The following is a 21,206-nucleotide window of genomic DNA, read 5'->3' as shown; positions in this document are numbered from 1 at the left end:
AAGTAATGAGAAATTATTGGAATCTGATTTTTTTTTTCTTCATTTTTTGAATACGCCTCGTTGGACGGTTCATTTTTCAATCATGGGATTCTCATTTTTCGTTAAATATGCTTTTGGACGATTCTTAGATCAATTTACTACTTTTAATACCTTCATATCTATTTACCATAGTCAAGAAAAGAAGAACACCAGTAACATAATCAAGAAGGTTTTCCCAAGGGTCTTTATTTGCTGTTTTGAATATGAGTGCAAAAGCATTTTTACTTGCATTTCCAGCTTTTATATGAACTTTTTAATTACCGCTTGAAGGAATTGGTTCTAAGATGTTTTCGAGTTTTGGCATACAACATTCAGCTACAAAGAAAATTATTTAACGGTAAAGTTTCCCTTGCTTTTTTCCGTTCAAAAATAAAATGAGCTTTCAAAAGTTTCCCAAAACAAATCTTCCAACAAAGCACAAATTCCTTCAACTTTTTTTCTTGCAATACTAATTTTAACTTTTCTTAGAAATCTGTTTTCCTTTCTTACCATTGTTCAACTGATATTAGATAATAATAGCTTTTCTTAGAAATCTATCGAAGTGTTCTCCCGTAATTACATCCTCTATTATACAATGTATTGTTTCAATCTAAATATTCTCAATGCAACTGAAAATTAAATAATAAAACACCAAAGATAAAATCTGCTTTGCTTTCGCTTGGTTGAATGACGTTGGATTTTATTCACTCAGTAAAAAACTTTAACAGCATCACATTTTTTTTGACGTACAACATAGTAAAGTGATGTAATTTACTTGAATCTTTTCCCCCACAAAAGTTGAGTAGGCTGTATAAAATTTCGTTTCATAAGGTTGTTAAAAGAAAATGTGCCCATTAGGAACACTTGGCTCTTGTAGGAGAAAGTGGCCTTTTTATGTGCGTTGTTTACAAACTTACAACGAGCTGTTTTAAAACATTTTGTTATAATTTAAACGAGGATAATATTTTTATAAGCTTCATTCAACTTGATCTCGGAGGCTGTAAATTAAAACTGTGTATTTTTTTTTATGTAGGTAGGTATGTACTATCTCGAGTCTTTGAAATGTCAGCTCTGAAAGATTGAAGTGACGTTATCCATATTGCAAATGAATTGTATGCGATTGTAAAACAACGGAAGGGCCACTTTTTCCTTCTGACCCTTTCCGAAATCACAGCCACGACCCATGTAGTCAAATCTGCGAGGATTGTGAGTGAAAATTAATACTGTTTTCTTCAAATGGTCATTCAGGTTTCAAACGTTTTTACTAAAGAGGTCAGATTGGAAGACTCCCGAACTTCCTATGGGCGAGATGTTTGATTATTTATGTAGCTGTTCCGAGAAGTAAAAGAGGCAATAAAGATGTCAAGAGCAGAAGCACTCCTGTAAAAAAGGGAAGAGAAACTGTAGGAGAAACCTAAGAGATAAAAAAAAAAAGAGAATCCTAAGAGATAAAAAAGGAATATAGTCGAATTTTCGGACCCATCTCATAAATAAGTCGGGGGGAAAGTCGTTATTCTAATGTTTGTGTTGTCCCTCCGCCTTAAACGCTGAATATGTGTTGGAGAAAATAGGAAAACCGGAACCTAAGAAAAAATAATCTCTATGTAGATTAACTTTTTTTGTCGAAACGACTCTGTTTTTTAACGACTTTTTCGTAGTCCTTTTTTCAATGCCATTTACTCTCTTGGAGGGTTTCAGCAGTCATTATAGTTTTATCCACCCATAATTTGTTGATCTGAAGTGTATGAAAACCAACTTCTATGTTGATCATTTTAAATTTGTTGATCGTTCCACTAAGTCATCCGTTTTAAATGAAATCTTTTACAGACCGAGGGTACTTGACACGGTTGTACCCTCTTGGATTTGCATATGCATTCTACATATTCTTCCGTGGTAGTTATTTTCCATTCGAGGGTCCATTTGTTATTGTTATTAGACTCTTTTTACTTTCTATTATTGGTAGTTGGTATCTCTTTCATATCTCTTTGGTAGTTTGTCAACTGTATGTATTTACCGTGTCTGCCACATCACACGTTTAGATTGTCAACTGTAGAATTTCTTGGTTGCTATCCACACCGGTAGTTCTGTCCAATTCACTCTTGTATTTCACTGCCACCGCCACATGCAATCTAGCATTCTACATATTCTTCCCTGGTAGAGATTTTCCACTCGAGAGTCCATTGTTATTGTTATTAGACTCTTTTTACTTTCTATTATTGGTAGTTGCTATCTCTTTGGTAGTTGGTATCTCTTTCATATCTCTTTGGTAGTTTGTCAACTGTATTTTCCGCCACATCACACGTTTAGATTGTCAACTGTAGAATTTCTTGGTTGTTATCCACACCGGTAGTTCTGTCCAATTCACTCTTGTATTTCGCTGCCACCGCCACATGCAATCTAAAGCACTCAAACTCTCTCATCAGACAAACAGCTCAGTATGATCAGACAGCAGTTCAGTATGATTGATTGATTTCTCTTTCCGATTGGGTGTGCTTTCAGCAGTGGTTGCACATGCCGAGTTAAATGTAAACTTCACTGTAGACCCTCCTCTACTCAAGCGTCTAGAAATCCAAGAACACCCAACACTAGTCGTAACGTTCGAATTGCCTTGCCCGAAGACGATGTCAGACTTCGCTTCGTGGAAGCGGATTAACTCCACTAACTTGTAGTGTTTGCTTTTATTATGGTTGTTTGGATTTAATAAATAGAGTATTTTTGCAACCAAAATAAGTGTCCCGCTTTTATTATGGTTGTTTGGATTTAATAAATAGAGTATTTTTGCAACCAAAATAAGTGTCCCGTTAATTGAACTCTTTAACGTTATTTGACGAAAACTCGTTTCTACGCATGTGCAGAAACGTGGTTTCGTCAAATAACGTCAAAGAGTTCAATTAACATAACGCTAATTTTGGTAGCAAAAATACTCTATTTATTAAATCCAAACAAACATAATAAAACGCTAATTTTGGTAGAAAAATATTAAAAATTAAACCAAAGAGAACCTATATTCCCTTGTTCCTCAAAAATGAAAAAAATAAATGCTTAGTTTTGTGTGACATTTGACCACTGTTATTTGACGAAAACTCGTTTCTACGCATGTGCAGAAACGTGGTTTCGTCAAATAACGTCAAAGAGTTCAATTAACATAACGCTAATTTTGGTAGCAAAAATACTGTATTTATTAAATCCAAACAAACATAATAAAACGCTAATTTTGGTAGAAAAATATTAAAAATAAAGGTAAAAATTAAACCAAAGAGAACCTATATTCCCTTGTTCCTCAAAAATGAAAAAAATAAATGCTTAGTTTTGTGTGACATTTGACCACTTGTTTTTATTCTTGATCAACTCACTTGAAACTTCGGACGCGGGGAAATTGCATTTCAATACACGATTATTTATTAATTTAAATCCACGAATCCACTTGCATTTGAATTTTGTTGTATTGTATTTTGCTCCGAGCTCTCAGCAGCTCTCTATTGATCAACTCACTTGAAACTTCGGACGCGGGGAAATTGCATTTCAATGCACGATTATTTGTTAATTTAAATCCACGAATCCACTTGCATTTGAATTTTGTTGTATTGTATTTTGCTCCGAGCTCTCAGCAGCTCTCCCATATGCAAAGCAGATTTTATTATGGTTTCGAACTTTTTTTGTATTCTCGAAGTTTTAAAATCTCATTTTTTGCAATTTGAAATTTTTCGTACCACCTTTAGGTTTAAACACTGCACCCTAGTTTTATTTTACCTTCAATCAAATTGTTTACAGCTTATTCCCAATGGTTACCTCGTTGTTCAACTTCCCAATTCCATTTTCATTAATTATTTCTACACTTTTAACCCTTTTGATATTACCTTCAAAATCTTTCATTTCATCCATTTCTCTTATAAAATTACTGTCACTGTATTTTTCTTCTGGTAGTGCCATAGGTATTCCAATTCAATTCTCCTCCTCTGTCCCCTCCAGCTATCACGGCGGAACGTTTCTTCCGTATAGACCGGGCCCAGGAGCACCTCCACTTTGTCATGGACATCGGTATTATTTTCTAGATAACTCTTTATTAGTTTTGTTCTAAACTCTTCTCTTACATAGTTCATTATTTGCAAGTAAGCTACCAACTCTTCTTCTTTTCTCTTTTCTTCTGATTTTTATATCCCCGATATACTCATTATTGTTTCCTGATAATGCTTCATTGTTTGCTAGTATTTTACTTATTCCACAATCTTTTCCTTTTATATCTTCAACGAATTTGCTAGTAGGTATTTTTTTTTACCAATTCCACACTCTTTTTCTTTTGTATCTTCAACGAATTTGCTAGTAAAGTCATTAGCTCATATTTTACTAATTCCACATTCTTTTTCTTTTATATCTTCAACGAATTGGCTAGTAAAGTCATTAGCTCCATAACTATTAAAATTCTTACTTCTTCTCTGTTGTCCTTGATATATCATCGAATTTGCTAGTAAAGCCATTAATTAGCTCATTACTAATTCTTACTTCTTCTCTGTTGTCCCTGATATCATCAGTCACTCTCACCGCACTATCCCTTCCATCATAGTCACTCCAGACTGTGCTGGTGCCCCAGCATTGAGGACTTGTAGGTCTTGTCGCATAACATTTGGACCTGTCTGGTGCTAATCTTGTTCTAGACTATTCTAGAACTAGGCAGGGTACTCTCATCTTTAAATTTCCGTTCCGCTCGGGTCTTTCCGTAGGTAACGCAGAGAGCCCTTTTCAAGAAATTCTTCTTTTTTTTTGCCGTAACTTTCGCGATGGGTTCGTGCGATTTTGAAGGTCATTAGATGTTTGGCAAATATATTTATCGCCTACAGGACATTAACACATTAGAGTTTAGTCTTCACCAGGCTTTTGGAGACCACGTATAGTCACTTTTTCTGAGTTCTTTAGTTCTCTGAACCACTAATAATAGTAATTATATTATTATTCATCAGAATCATCAGTCTTTTGAGGGGCCACGTGGAGTCACTTTTTCCTTTAGTTCTCTGAACCTTTAGTAATAATAATTTTCTATTTTTTTTTATTATGGTTGTTTGGATTTAATAAATAGAGTATTTTTGCAACCAAAATAAGTGTCCCGTTAATTGAACTCTTTAACTTTATTTGACGAAAACTCGTTTCTACGCATGTGCAGAAACGTGGTTTCGTCAAATAACGTTAAAGAGTTCAATTAACATAACGCTAATTTTGGTAACAAAAATACTCTATTAAATCCAAACAAACATAATAAAACGCTAAATTTGGTAGAAAAATATTAAAAATTAAACCAAACAGAACTATTTTCCCTTGTTCCTCAAAAATGCAAAAATAAATGCTTAGTTTTGTGTGACATTTGACTACTTGTTTTTATTCTTTATATTGATCAACTCACTTGAAACTTCAGACGCGAGGAAATTGCATTTCAATGCACGATTATTTATTAATTTAAATCCACGAATCCACTTGCATTTGAATTTTGTTGTATTGTATTTTGCTCCGAGCTCTCAGCAGCTCTCCCATATGCAAAGCAGATTTTATTATGGTTTCGAACTTTTTTTGTATTCTTGAAGTTTTAAATTCTCATTTTTTGCAATCTGAAATTTTTCGTACCACGTTTAGGTTTAAACACTGCACCCTAGTTTTATTTTACCTTCAATCAAATTGTTTACAGCTTATTCCCAATGGTTACCTCATTGTTCAACTTCCCAATTCCATTTTCATTAATTATTTCTACACTTTTAACCCTTCTGATATTACCTTCAAAATCTTTCATTTCATCCATTTCTCTTATAAAATTACTGTCACTGTATTTTTCTTCTGGTAGTGCCATATTATTTTCTAGATAATTCTTTATTAGTTTTGTTCTAAACTCTTCTCTTACATAGTTCATTATTTTTGCAAGTAAGCTACCAACTCTTCTTCTTTTCACTTTTCTTCTGATTTTTATATCCCCGATATACCTACTCATTATTGTTTCCTGATAATGCTTCATTGTTTGCTAGTATTTTACTTATTCCACAATCTTTTCCTTTTATATCTTCAACGAATTTGCTAGTAGGTATTTTTTTTTACCAATTCCACACTCTTTTTCTTTTGTATCTTCAACGAATTTGCTAGTAAAGTCATTAGCTCATATTTTACTAATTCCACATTCTTTTTCTTTTATATCTTCAACGAATTGGCTAGTAAAGTCATTAGCTCCATAACTATTAAAATTCTTACTTCTTCTCTGTTGTCCTTGATATATCATCGAATTTGCTAGTAAAGCCATTAATTAGCTCATTACTAATTCTTACTTCTTCTCTGTTGTCCCTGATATCATCAGTCACTCTCACCGCACTATCCCTTCCATCATAGTCACTCCAGACTGTGCTGGTGCCCCAGCATTGAGGACTTGTAGGTCTTGTCGCATAACATTTGGACCTGTCTGGTGCTAATCTTGTTCTAGACTATTCTAGAGGACTCTGTAGGTTTATACAAGGATTCTTTAAGTTTTTACAAAGTTCTTTTTGAAAGTCTTGTTAGGACTCTGTAGGTTTAGAAAAGGATTCCTTAGGTTTACAAAGTATCTGTTTTTTGAAAGTCAAAATTGATTAGTACTAAAGGTAGCTGGTTATTTTCTCAAGGGATTCTAGGTTTTTAAAGGGAATCTTTTAAAGTTGTTGTACCTTCTGTTTGAATGTATTGTATGATTTAGGTTAGGTAAGCCTATCTTCTATCCGCAGTTCTAAATACATAGGTAGGTAGGTAGGTAAGTACATACGTTAGGTATGTGAAGTTTTTTTTTTTTTTTTTTTTGTGATGCATGAAATCTAAACAAATCTAAACAACGAATTACGGTGCTAAACATAATATTATAATTACCTCTCTTGCCGTACATACGGGCAATATCTCGAGGATATTGCCCTTTAGAAATTCCCCTGGGGACAAATTTCTATTGTTTATAATACCCAAATAAACCACACACTACCAAAGTAAGCACACACTACATAATTACCAACCGTTGACCATCCTGTATTATTTGTGACGTTCAAGTCCAAGCGAAGATCAGACGGGTGGGGAGAGTGGCGAGAAGATAAACAGTCACCCCCCGGACTCGAACCCGGGTACCCACGGCACCAAACACTCATCCACCGGCGCTGAACAAGGGCTGCTCAAAGTGCCCCGCATTGGGTCCGTGGAAGATCTAGATGCAGATGAGGTTGACATAGGACCTGTGCCGGCATCGGAGTGTTCCATTAGGTAAAACTTCGGCTTGTGACCGCTAGATGTCGTTGTATCGCTAGTTGGTGTATTTCCTCGGTGTTCTGTGTTGTATTTAGGGGCCCTTTCTATGAAGTCCTTTGCATCTGCACCACGTAGCAGCACCGTTTGTGCTGTCTGTGCGACTATAAACAGGAAGAAGAACAGCTAACTTTAACCAGCCTAGCTATCTGATACAATGGTTGACTGCGGTTCAGGACGAGCGAAATCAACATGGGTAGAGACCATCACCCTGGTGTATGGCTGATAGAAGAGATATTTTCTCTATTTAGTCATCACCTTTTGGCTATAGCTAAAGCGGCTACAACAACAACAACCGTATCATTTGTTCTTCACGCGTACCTGTGGAATGCAAAGTGCTTCTTGAAAGTTGTAGGTTAGCTCTGTGTTGTACTTGTCAAATGTTCTACACCCATTTGAAAGTGGCACCGCTACAACAACAACCGTATCATTTGTTCTTCACGCGTGCCTGTGGAATGCAAAGTGCTTCTTGAAAGTTGTAGGTTAGCTCTGTGTTGTACTTGTCAAATGTTCTACACCCATTTGAAAGTGGCACTCACAGTATTTCATGGTTGAATCCACACAATTTTTCAATTTTATGAACCTTCTGTGATTGCAGCCTTCAAAAATAGGCACCTACCTGTAAATATGTATAAGGTTTTCAATATTTATCATTTTGAGGTGATGTCAATATTTGATTTAGTTAAATTATTTGGTAGAGGATGTGGTGGTGATTGACATGTTTTTTCTCAATAAATACATATGTAGTACATATATATTATACATATTATGTACCCTATCATTCTTTTAAAGCTATAGCTGTTAATAGTTATTTTTATTTGTACATATCTAGCTACAAAGATTAGTGTTTAGTTATACTTAAAGTCTTAAACTATGTTAGAGGTACTTAAGTGTGTTAAAACTAACACTCGTATTTATGAACAAGAATGATCGTTCTTAGATCAGTCTCAAGTCAAAATTGACCAATCAAATGCCTTGAGACTATGCTTGGCACGAACTTAAGAGCCAGCATTTTGTTCATAAATATGGGTGTTAGTTAGTGTAGGTAGGAGCTTATTGTTTTATTGTATCCCAAATTACCCATCTTTACGTTTTTTTATTAGACTTCGTTTAAGTACCTAGTTCCTCAGACTCTTTTTAGAAGAAATACTGGTAACATTAAAATCGTATTGTGAAACTCATTGACATTTTATTTTTCTTGAAAATAAATCATTAAGTATCTACCTGAAGTACTCTTATTTGAAGGATTTTATGTGTAGTTAATAGTTAGATTAGAAAATGTGTGTGCTCTAGTTCGAAATACATATATCAGATTTTGCGGGACATTTAGCCCCGCAAAATTCATTTTTCAGATTCATTCTGGCAGTAAAACCAGGGTAGGTTGAGAATTTATTGTTAGATTATTACTTTTTAGTCCGTCCTTCCTTAATTATTACAATAGTAATAAAAAGGTATAAGGGACGGACTATTGTATTACTTCTGCGAAAAATAAATGTAGTACAAACTGTTATTAAGTGTTACAAATCGTTATTAAATGTTGCAAAACTTCCTGTACATACAGATACTGATAGGTTATTCCAGTGTGCTAAAATTACTCATTGGGTTAACCTAACCCATGTCTAGACTAGTGTTAATCCACACTTTAACTAACTTGGTTCTGTTTTTTGTTTTCTTTTGCATGATTTTCGGTTTGGTTTTTAGTTATTTTTATTTGTACATATCTAGCTACAAAGATTAGTGTTTGGTTAAAAGTCTTAAACTATGTTAGAGGTACTTAAGGGTGTTAAAACTAAGTTAGTGTAGGTAGGAGCTTATTGTTTTATTGTATCCCAAATTACCCATCTTTACGTTTTTTAGACTTCGTTTAAGTACCTAGTTCCTCAGACTCTTTTTAGAAGAAATACTGGTAAAATTAAAATCGTATTGTGAAACTCATCGACATTTTATTTTTCTTGAAAATAAATCATTAAGTATCTACCTGAAGTACTCTTATTTGAAGGATTTTATGTGTAAGTAGTTAATAGTTAGATTAGAAAATGTGTGTGCTCTAGTTCGAAATACATATGTCAGATTTTGCGGGACATTTAGCCCCGCAAAATTCATTTTTCAGATTCATTCTGGCAGTAAAACCAGGGTAGGTTGAGAATTTATTGTTAGATTATCACTTTTTACTTCTGCGAGAAATAAATGTAGTACAAACTGTTATTAAGTGTTACAAATCGTTATTAAATGTTGCAAAACTTCCTGTACCTACAATACCTACATACAGATGCTGATAGGTTATTTCAGTCTGCTAAAATTACTCATTGGGTTAACTTAACCCATGTCTAGACTAGTGTTAATCCACACTTTAACTAACTTGGTTCTGTTTTTTGTTTTCTTTTGCATGATTTTCGGTTTGGTTTGCACGAACCGCTTTCTCTGTTGTGCTTTTGTTAAAATTGTGACCTTTTTTAACACGTTAACTCCCGCGGTACGTTTGCATGCATCACGTCCCGATTTAAGCCGAAAACAATATCTTCGGCAGCGCTTGTTTGGTTATGAATACTTCTGGTAAGTTGGCCTTCGAAAGTAACTCTTTTGTTTTATTTAAAAATGTTTTAGTTTATACATCGTCTCGATACAAGTCCAGTTTTATTAATCTGCAGTTTAGGTACCTATATATTATTTGTTTATGAAACAATTATCTACCTACATGGAATATCCCTTTATTAACTCACCGTTTTAGCTACCTACCTAATACATGTTGGTCTGCCTAGCAGCAAACACTACCTGGACATCATGTTCCAAGTTAACCCAAGCAAAGGTCTTTCGATTTTCAGTACTTATCTCAATAGGTTTAACTTTGCCAGCGTCTTATCTCTGTTTTGTATTAAATCCCGTTGTATTATTTGCTTGTGTTTTCCAGCAATATCTTGGAGAAAACTTCGGAAGGCGTTTTGAAAGCCGCAAGAGTAGGCGATATCAAAATGGTAAGTACATTGTACTCATTGGGTTAACTTAACCCATGTCTAGACTAGTGTTAATCCACACTTTAACTAACTTGGTTCTGTTTTTTTGTTTTCTTTTGCATGATTTTCGGTTTGGTTTGCACGAACCGCTTTCTCTGTTGTGCTTTTGTTAAAATTGTGACCTTTTTTAACACGTTAACTCCCGCGGTACGTTTGCATGCATCACGTCCCGATTTAAGCCGAAAACAATATCTTCGGCAGCGCTTGTTTGGTTATGAATACTTCTGGTAAGTTGGCTTTCGAAAGTAACTCTTTTGTTTTATTTAAAAATGTTTCAGTTTATACAATACATCGTCTCGATACAAGTCCAGTTTTATTAATCTGCAGTTTACCTATATATTATTTGTTTATGAAACAATTATCTACCTACATGGAATATCCCTTTATTAACTCACCGTTTTAGCTACCTACCTAATACCTATATATTATTTGTTTATGAAACAATTATCTACCTACATGAAATATCCCTTTATTAACTCACCGTTTTAGGTACCTACCTAATACATGTTGGTCTGCCTAGCAGCAAACACTACCTGGACATCATGTTCCAAGTTAACCCAAGCAAAGGTCTTTCGATTTTCAGTACATATCTCCATAGGTTCAACATTGCCAGCGTCTTATCTCTGTTTTGTATTAAATCCTGTTGTATTATTTGTTTGTGTTTTCCAGCAATATCTTGGAGAAAACTTCGGAAGGCGTTTTGAAAGCCGCAAGAGTAGGCGATATCAAAATGGTAAGTACATTGAATCCATTAGTTCCCAATGGATCACTGAAGATAAGCAACGTTGCGCGTGATTGGTAACACAATGGTGACCGTCTGAGCAATCGCGTAGTGCTGGCTTTTGCCCGGCCCTAGCCTAGGTTTTGGGTGAGGTTAATATGAGCAGCCGAGTAGTCTGTCGCCTAATGAAGGGTAATACCCCCGTCAGTAAAAACCTTAGCAGTTATTCTGAGACGTTAACCCCTTAAGGGTCGACGGGAAGTTTGAAGGGGTTAACCCCTTAAGGGCCCCTCTAAAGCATTACCCCTCGAGAGATAAAAAATATTTATCAGAGGGCTAAAAAAGAAGCAAGTTTAGCCAGCCTAGTTGGTAGCGCGTCTGCCTTGTAAGCGCTAGGCCGCGGGTTCGATTCCCGCCCGGGACGGATTTAACCTGAACCGATAATGTTCGTTCTCGGAACGTCTAACTTTTTCCTATCCTGTCTTCCTCCTCTCTTCGATTTCGGGACGATAAGACCTTAGCAGTTACAGTTTCCTCTATCAAATCTCTTAAAAAAAGAAAAGAAAAAAAATCCCTCCAAAGGATGATCACCCTAATTTGAACCACTTCTTCTTTCAGCTGAAGGATCTTCACTCGCAAGGATATTCCCTCAAAAAAATCCCTCCAAAGGATGATCACCCTAATTTGAACCACTTCTTCTTTCAGCTGAAGGATCTTCACTCGCAAGGATATTCCCTCCTCTCTATAGACTCTGTAGGGCAGACAGCTCTACACTATGGTTCCAGATATGGGCATAAGGATGTGGTCAAGTATATTATAGCCTGTGCTCCTTCCTCTATACTCAATATGCAGGACAATGACAAGTAAGTAAATATCAAACCTATACACTATTATGGTTCTAAATGGTTAACGTCCTAAAAGCGAAGGAAGAGAGGATAGGAGAAAGCCAACCTTTCCAAGAACGAACGTTTTTAAGTAAAATACGCCCAGGCGGGAATCAAACCCGCGACCTGGTGCTTACAAGGCAAACGCTCTACCTTCCAAGCTTACTAGGCAGGGGTGCTAAATGGTTAACGTCCTAAAAGCGAAGGAAGACAGGATTAGGAGAAAGCCAACCTTTCCAAGAACGAACGTTATCTGTTTAAGTAAAATACGCCCAGGCGGGAATCAAACCCGCGACCTGGTGCTTACAAGGCAAACGCTCTACCTTCCAAGCTTACTAGGCAGGCTCAACCTGGTTGATTGTTTTCTTTTTGTAAATAAAGTTATTTTTATTTCTCCTTTTTAAGTATCTAATATTTATGTTCTGAAACTGAAAATTGGACTTTCCGTAGAAGTTATTGAAATATGACAAATGAATTGACTCTTTTTTTTTTCAATTGACGTGACGTTAGATATTAATTTATTTGTTTATGATTTTTATTCATATGAGTTTAGGTATGAGCTAAGTTGACATTATACAATGGAACATGAATTGACTCTTTTTTTTTCAACTGACGTGACGTTAGATATTAATTTATTTGTTTATGATTTTTATTCACATGAGTTTAGGTATGAGCTAAGTTGACATTATACAATGGAACGGCTTCAAATTTCAAATCTAAAATGCAGTTTTATAAGGTTTGAGAACAAGGTCGTTTTGTGTTACCAACATTTATTTCTATGCCTTTTTACTTTCCTTACCTATAATTATTTTGTTTTACGTTCGTCTCTTAACTGTTAATGGGAACATGCCAGAATTAAACTTCGTCACTACTGAACGAACTGCAATTATTTTATTTATTATTTCTATGCCTTTTTACTTTCCTTACCTATAATTATTTTATTTGTTTTACGTTCGTCTCTTAACTGTTAATGGGAACATGCCAGAATTAAACTTCGTCACTACTGAACGAACTGCAATTGTTTTCTTTTTATTTTTTTCGCATGTACTTAAATATCCTCAAAATCTATGTAATTAAACATGTCTAGACAATCATATAAACTCTCTTTTTCTCTCTCTCAATTTAACCAATTCTATCTACCATTTAACTATTTATTTTATTTTTATTTTTTTCGCATGTACTTAAATATCCTCAAAAACTATGTAATTAAACATGTCTAGACAATCATATAAACTCTCTTTTTCTCTCTCTCAATTTAACCAATTCTATCTACCATTTAACTATTTTTTATGTAATAAATAGAAAAATATATTTTTAATTTTATGCGCTACCCTTAAAAATATTTGGGGAGGGGGTGAGATTATTTTAGGGGGAGGGGAAGGAGATGGGTTTCTATTATTAAAATTATGTACTATTTTTATTATCTAATCAAATTCTATGAATTACGAGTATTTTCAGGAGAATGTTGCAAATTTACACGTGAAGGATTTTGGATAGGTTAGGGAATTCGATAAATTACAATACGAAAATAGGGAAACATCTCAAAGACAAAATGTCTTTGTACAAAAGTACAAGCAAATTTTAAATTTCTTGTTCTTATGCTTATATCAAGACCTAAAAAAGGTCTTAATACTAAAGCAGCGCGCAGACTGATCATACACTTCCAACACTTCAGACATTTCCGACAAATTTTGTATTTTGCTTCCTATGTTAAGTAATGGTAGTCCGCACACCTATTCGTATCAGACATTTCCAACACATCCGACATACTACCATTACTTAACATAGGAAGCAAAATGCAAAATGGAAATGTCTGAAGTGTTGGAAGTGTATGATCAGTCTGCGCGCTGCTTAACTTTTACAATTCACAAAAAAGAGTTATTTTTGTCTTTGGAAACTGATTTTCATCACTGTTCTGTATTTCAGGTCAGGAGCACTTTCAACTTGTATCTCAGGACGTAGAAACCATTGTATAGGATATTTTGCTCAAAGCAAAAGAGAAAATATACCAGCAGGCTTAGCTCGTAGGAGACATTAGTTCTCTTTCTGGCACCGAAGTTAACCAATTTTCTGTATGGTTGGTACTTGGACGGGTGGCCATCCGTCCAAGGAACTTTCATAAGGCTGGTTTTTCCAGGCCCCACTCAGGTTGGGTGAAATCAGTGTGATTAGATGGGTAGTTTGTCGGTGAATGGCGGATAAAAAAAAAACCCGTCTTGAAAATAATTTAGCTGGTAAAAACGACGTTAAACGGATTAAACCCTTGAAAAGAGACAATGTTGGGCTGTTTCAAGTTATCAGCTTCCAGTTATAAAACGATTTCAGAGGAAATGACAAGGTGAATTATCACCCTAATGGTTTCAAGTTTAAGAGTTAGGAGGTGTAGGGGACTATGACATTTTTGCAATTATTTTTAAACCCTTTAATTTATTCTTTTATTGATCTTATTTTGTTTTGCAGTTAAAAATCCCATTTTTTCAATTGCAAAAACCAACATTCCTCTAAGCTAGATTTTAAATAATTCGGTGAAAATTTTTGTTTTATTCTTTATCATTTAACCTCATATACTCAACCTGGCAAAAGTGACGGGTACCAAAAAGGGGGAAAGGTCCGAAAAAGGGAGGGAAAATAAGTAATAAAGGGAAAAGAGGTCCGGGCTAATGATATATTGTCTGTTAAAATTAATTTATGAAGTTTTAAAAAAAGGGGTATGTTAATAGGTCTTAATACTAACTTTTACAATTCACAAAAAAGGGTTATTTTTGTCTCTTGGGTCACTAGAAAGCTATTTCGTGGAAACTGATTTTCATCACTGTTCTGTATTTCAGGTCAGGAGCACTTTCAACTTGTATCTCAGGACGTAGAAACCATTGTATAGGATCTACTGTGCAGGGATGAGGTGAACTTTACTGTTCTAGTGAGAATTCATGACAATTGTTTCCTCTGAAATCGGAAATGACATCGTTTCCTCTGAAATCGGAAATGACATTGTTTCCTCTGAAATCCGAAATGACGATGTTTCCTCTGAAATCCGAAATGACGATGTTTCCTCTGAAATCCGAAATGACGATGTTTCCTCTGAAATCGACATGTGGAGTAAAACATTTGCTGTGTTGGGTATGGGAATGCGTTGGTATGGCTGACTTGGACAGCTGGTGGTATCTACCGCTAGTTTCAAGAAATGACATCGTTTCCTCTGAAATCGGAAATGACATTGTTTCCTCTGAAATCGGAAATGACATCGTTTCCTCTGAAATCGGAAATGACATCGTTTCCTCTGAAATCGAAAATGACGATGTTTCCTCTGAAATCGAAATGTGGAGTAAAACATTTGCTGTGTTGGGTATGGGAATGCGTTGGTATGGCTGACTTGGACAGCTGGTGGTATCTACCGCTAGTTTCAGCTGGTTGTTCATTTGTTCAAGCTGGTTGTTCATTTGTTCAAGCTGATTGTTCATTTGTTCAAGCTGGTTGTTCATTTGTTCAAGCTGGTTCGATATGTGGAGTAAAACATTTGCTGTGCTGGGTACGGGAGTGCGTTGGTATGGCTGACTTGGACAGCCGGTTGTATCTACCGCCAGTTATAGCTGGTTGTTCATTTGTTCAAGCTGATTGTTCATTTGTTCAAACTGATTGTTCATTTGTTCAAGCTGGTTGTTCATTTGTTCAAGCTGATTGTTCATTTGTTCAAGCTGGTTGTTCATTTGTTCAAGCTGGTTATTACCCGAAACGTAAATGGTTTTACCACGAACGGAATGGGGTTTTGTCCTGAACATAATTGGTTTTAGCCCAAACTGAATTGGTTTAATTACTTCAACACTGCTTTTAATAGACTCGAGGTCGTTTTTAAAACCAGCGTGATTGGTTTCACCACGAACGGAATTGGTTTTCTCATCCTGAACCGAATTGGTTTTACAGGAACGGAAATGGTTTTACCACGAACGGAATTGGGTTTTGTCCTGAACATAATTGGTTTTAGCCCAAACTGAATTGGTTTAATTACTTCAACACTGATGTTTCCTCTGAAATCGATATGTGGAGTAAAACATTTGCTGTGTTGGGTATGGGAATGCGTTGGTATGGCTGACTTGGACAGCTGGTGGTATCTACCGCTAGTTTCAGCTGGTTATTCATTTGTTCAAGCTGGTTGTTCATTTGTTCAAGCTGGTTGTTCATTTGTTCAAGCTGGTTGTTCATTTGTTCAAGCTGGTTGTTTATTTGTTCAAGCTGGTTGTTCAGCTGAGTGTTAAAACCAGCGTGATTGGTTTCACCACGAACGGAATTGGTTTTCTCATCCTGAACCGAATTGGTTTTACAGGAACGGAAATGGTTTTACCACGAACGGAATTGGGTTTTGTCCTGAACATAATTGGTTTTAGCCCAAACTGAATTATCATGGACGGAATTAGTTTTCATACTGAATATAATTGGTTTTACCCGAAACGTAAATGGTTTTACCACGAACGGAATTGGGTTTTGTCCTGAACATAATTGGTTTTAGCCCAAACTGAATTGGTTTAATTACTTCAACACTGCTTTTAATAGACTCGAGGTCGTTTTTGCTCAAAGCAAAAGAGAAAATATACCAGCAGGCTTAGCTCGTTGGATACATTAGTTCTCTTTCTGGCACCGAAGTTAACCAATTTTCTGTATCGTTGGTACTTGGACGGGTGGCCATTCGTCCAAGGAACTTCCATAAGGCTGGTTTTTCCAGGCCCCACTCAGGTTGGGTGAAATCAGTGTGATTAGATGGGTGGTTTGTCGGTGAATGGCGGATAAAAAAAACCCGTCTTGAAAATAATTTAGCTGGTAAAAACGACGTTAAACGGAATAAACCCTTGAAAAGAGACAATGTTGGGCTGTTTCAAGTTATCAGCTTCCAGTTATAAAACGATTTCAGAGGAAATGACAAGGTGAATTATCACCCTAATGGTTTCAAGTTTAGAGTTAGGAGGTGTAGGGAACTATGAAATTTTCGCAATTATTTTTAAACCCTTTAATTTATTCTTTTATTGATCTTATTTTGTTTTGCAGTTAAAAAATCCCATTTTTTCAATTGCAAATACCAACATTCCTCTAAGCTAGATTTTAAATAATTCGGTGAAAATTTTTGTTTTATTCTTTATCATTTAACCTCATATACTCAACCTGGAATTTTCTATTTTTCTCCTCCAGAGGGCAGACCGCGCTTCACAAGGCAGCCATGTTCAAGCGTCGCTCCATCTGCTGGATGTTTCTATTTTTCTCCTCCAGAGGGCAGACCGCGCTTCACAAGGCAGCCATGTTCAAGCGTCGCTCCATCTGCTGTATGTTGGTCGCAGGAGGCGCGTCACTTACAGTCAAGGACTATGATAGCAACACTCCGCGCGCCCTGGCTCTGCTGGCCAATGATACGGAGCTGGCTGCCTATCTAGAAAGTAAGTCATTGTATGGATGGATTTCATTTATGTACTGGTAAATGGAAAAAAAACCAAAAGAGTCCTAAATGATGCAACGCAACGTAAGAAGAAGGAACAAGTTTCGTAGAAAAATGGTACCAAAAGTGACGGGTCCCAAAAGTGACGGGTCCCAAAAGTGACGGGTCCCAAAAGTGACGGGTACCAAAAGTGACGGGTACCAAAAGTGACGGGTACCAAAAGTGACGGGTACCAAAAGTTATATTATTTGTTTATGAAACAATTATCTACCTACATGGAATATCCCTTTATTAACTCACCGTTTTAGCTACCTACCTAATACATGTTGGTCTGCCTAGCAGCAAACACTACCTGGACATCATGTTCCAAGTTAACCCAAGGAAAGGTCTTTCGATTTTCAGTACATATCTCCATAGGTTCAACATTGCTAGCGTCTTATCTCTGTTTTGTATTAAATCCTGTTGTATTATTTGTTTGTGTTTTCCAGCAATATCTTGGAGAAAACTTCGGAAGGCGTTTTGAAAGCCGCAAGAGTAGGCGATATCAAAATGGTAAGTACATTGAATCCATTAGTTCCCAATGGATCACTGAAGGTAGGTAACGTTGCGCGTGGTTGCTAACGCAATGGGTGACCGTCTGACTCAGACGGTCATCGTGCGATTGCTCAGACGGTCTGAGCCTGCCCGGCTCTACTCAGGCTAAGCGTTTTATGCTTAGTCGTTAGCGGGCAGCTTGTCGCCCAATGGAGGGTAAAATCTATGTAACCAAAAACCTTAGCGGTTATTCTGTGACGTTAAATCTCTCCAAACCAGCCTAGTTAGCTTGGTTGGTAGCGCGTCTGCCTTGTTGAGCCTGCCCGGCTCTACTCAGGCTAAGCGTTTTATGCTTAGTCGTTAGCGGGTAGCTTGTCGCCCAATGGAGGGTAAAATCTCTGTAACCAAAAACCTTAGCGGTTATTCTGTGACGTTAAATCTCTCCAAACCAGCCTAGTTAGCTTGGTTGGTAGCGCGTCTGCCTTGTAAAAATACAAAAAAAATCGCCAATCAGATTGCTTAAACCCAGATTAAAACTTAATCGGAGTTCAAACTCACTTTGTGGCCCCGGGCCTCAAGAGCTCGTGTTGATTTAAAATCAGATTAAGGACGGGGCTTTATAGATATATCGCACTTCTTGATATCAATATAAAACACGATAAAATTAGGTCATAGTTTTCGTCAGGAAATTTATGCTTTGCACATTGCATACTCAATGAGATACCGGGCGTTCATACAAATTCACAATTTGTAAACCAGGCTGGTAGACTACAACCTGACAAGAACACATATTTTGAGACATTTCCTAATTGCCAAGTAAGTAAGTTTCGTTTCTAATAATCTATTGAATTAATCTATTCACTTGGATCAGTTCAAGCTCTTGACGTTCGCGCGCTATCCGGCCTTACGAGTTTAGTCTACAGTCATGTGTTTTATCTACTAGTAAATTAGTTCTATCCATGCCCTAGTTTAAGATTTAAAAAAATATTCTAAAAACCATTTTAATTTTACATTACCTATTGTTTATATTCCTATTGTGTTTGGGGGGGACTGTAATTTCAACATTCCTTAATAAATATTCAGTGTAGTTAGTACAAACTTGCATTACGGTTCCTACATGTTTTACAATCTGATAGAAGCAAAAGAGCCAAAGAGGTAAATATCTTGTACTCTTTAACAGAGACGAAAATGATCTTCAGTAAAAAGGGTTTAAATAAGTCTCATGTTGAAATGCAATTCAGGCTTCTGCACAAGTGCAAATATAAGATAACATGTCTGAAAAAGATCCAACAAAAAATTAACAATTAACATCAGACTGTAAATTGGGGATTAAAGAATTTCTGAGAGATAAATGTTTGCTGAAGAATATGAAAAACTAGGTCTATGATATATTTAAAAAAAAAAGCACTTAGCAAAAATGATAATGTGTGAAGCGCATTGCAAAGTTTGAAGTTACTTTCAGGTGTAACTAGGGGTAAGACATCAACTAGGTGTAACATTCATGTATTTCGATAGAATATCCTCGTAAAGTTCCAACAACATTCATACCGTAACTCCTTAACCTTCATACCAGAACTACTAAACCTTCACCCATAACTCCTTAGTCTACAGTCATGTGTTTTATCTACTAGTAAATTAGTTCTATCCATGCCCTAGTTTAAGATTTAAAAAATATTCTAAAAACCATTTTAATTTTACATTACCTATTGTTTATATTCCTATTGTGGTTGGGGGGCTGTAATTTCAACATTCCTTAATAAATATTCAGCGTAGTTAGTACCTACAAACTTGCATTACGGTTCCTACATATTTTACAATCTGATTGAAACAAAAGAGCAAAAGAGGTAAATATCTTGTACTCTTTAACAGAGACGAAAATGATCTTCAGTAAAAAGGGTTTAAACAAGTCTCATATTGAAATGCAATTTAGGCTTCTGCACAAATGAAAATATATGATAACATGTCTGAAAAAGATCCAACAAAAAATTAACAATTAACATCAGACTGTAAATTGGGGATTAAAGAATTTCTGTGAGATAAATGTTTGCTGAAGAATATGAAAAACTAGGTCTATGATATATTAAAAAAAAGCACTTAGCAAAAAATGATAATGTGTGAAGCGCATTGCAAAGTGTGAAGTTACTTTCAGGTAAAGACTACATCAACTAGGTGTAACATTCATGTATTTCGAGAGAATATCCTCGTAAAGTTCCAACAACATTCATACCGTAACTCCTTAACCTTCATACCAGAACTACTAAACCTTCACCCATAACTCCTTCATAAGGATCTCATACCGACTTTAACCCATCGCAGTCATATTTCCGATAGCTAATTTAAAGTAAAGGAAAAACAGAGAAATCATGAACTTGTTAGCCGTTTTTAGTTATTGGAATAAGAAAAAGAAGGTAAAAAGACGTTTTTTTTTTTTTTTTTTTTTTTTTTTTAGGGGGGGGGGAAGGGTAACTAACGGAGAAGAAGGACAGAATAGGAGAAGCCAGCCGTCCGGAGAGACTTAATCTTATCTGTTTAGGGAGAAATTGATGGTCTTGTGCAAAATAGAATAGAATATACCTTGGTTTATCCTACCAGAATTGAGACTGAAGAGTTCTAACAAAATACGTTATCCTCAAAAATCAACGACTAAATTAACCAGGCTTGATGGGTTTAAGTCCTGAATTTCTTGAGCCCAATGATTCAACCCATGAGGTTCTACCTTAGGTGGTGAAACGGCGTAGATTTTTTTTATTCCTAATTAGATGCCGTAACAAAGTGTACACTTGCACTTCTTTAGATACTGGTGTGGAGGGGGGTTAAGCGTGGACCAATACAGAAATTTCATTGTAAAAACCCGTATACAAACTACCTATCTATGCGGGAGAAAACGCTGTACTTCGGACATGCAATGGGTTAATATGTATTCCTTCATGTTGCGGAGGTGGGAACAGATTATTTATTTATGTTTGACTAGGTAGTTTTAATTTTAAAGGAGTCTGTTAAATTTAGATAAGTATCTATAATTTTACCATAATATATTACTATCTCAAAATTCGTGGTGGACTCGTAAGAAGTGTCTGCCATTTAAGGAGTTAAGAAGGTCTACCAAGTAATAAAAAAAAAAAAAAAAAAAAAAAAAAAAAAAAAAAAAAAAAAAACTAGGTCGTTGCGAAGAGGCTTTTTAAAATTTGATATATATATATATATATTTTTTTTTTTAAGTTTGACAGAGGGAACTGTAAATGCTATGGTCTTATCGTCCCGAAATCGAAGAGAGAAGGAAGACAGGATAGGAGAAAGCCAGCCGTTCCGAGAACGAACATTATCCCATCAGAATAAAA

At 35.8% G+C, this 21,206-nt stretch overlaps 1 protein-coding gene and 1 long non-coding RNA gene across 2 annotated transcripts in view; both read left to right on the top strand.

Annotated features, from left to right (window-relative positions):
• The window catches only part of LOC103523618 (eye-specific diacylglycerol kinase-like), a 32,932-nt gene extending 15,364 nt beyond the window's left edge, over nucleotides 1–17,568 (top strand). The window contains exons 11-16 of the mRNA XM_026833052.1: nucleotides 2,518–2,670; nucleotides 7,054–7,260; nucleotides 9,808–9,855; nucleotides 10,211–10,274; nucleotides 11,740–11,897; nucleotides 17,172–17,568. Coding sequence (XP_026688853.1) covers nucleotides 2,518–2,670; nucleotides 7,054–7,260; nucleotides 9,808–9,855; nucleotides 10,211–10,274; nucleotides 11,740–11,897; nucleotides 17,172–17,376 — 835 coding nt within the window. The 3' untranslated portion in view covers nucleotides 17,377–17,568. The remainder of the gene's footprint in view (nucleotides 1–2,517; nucleotides 2,671–7,053; nucleotides 7,261–9,807; nucleotides 9,856–10,210; nucleotides 10,275–11,739; nucleotides 11,898–17,171) is intronic.
• LOC113473537 lies at nucleotides 15,418–17,004 on the top strand. The gene is made up of 2 exons (XR_003395483.1): nucleotides 15,418–15,757; nucleotides 16,471–17,004. It is a non-coding gene; the product is annotated as an uncharacterized LOC113473537 (long non-coding RNA).
• Nucleotides 17,569–21,206: the final 3,638 nt, after the last annotated feature.

Source organism: Diaphorina citri, unplaced genomic scaffold (genome assembly GCF_000475195.1).
Source record: "Diaphorina citri unplaced genomic scaffold, Diaci psyllid genome assembly version 1.1 scaffold84, whole genome shotgun sequence".
Classification (NCBI taxonomy): domain Eukaryota; kingdom Metazoa; phylum Arthropoda; class Insecta; order Hemiptera; family Psyllidae; genus Diaphorina; species Diaphorina citri.
Note: the sequence above shows the minus strand (reverse complement) of the source record. Positions and strands in the feature narration are given on the sequence as shown.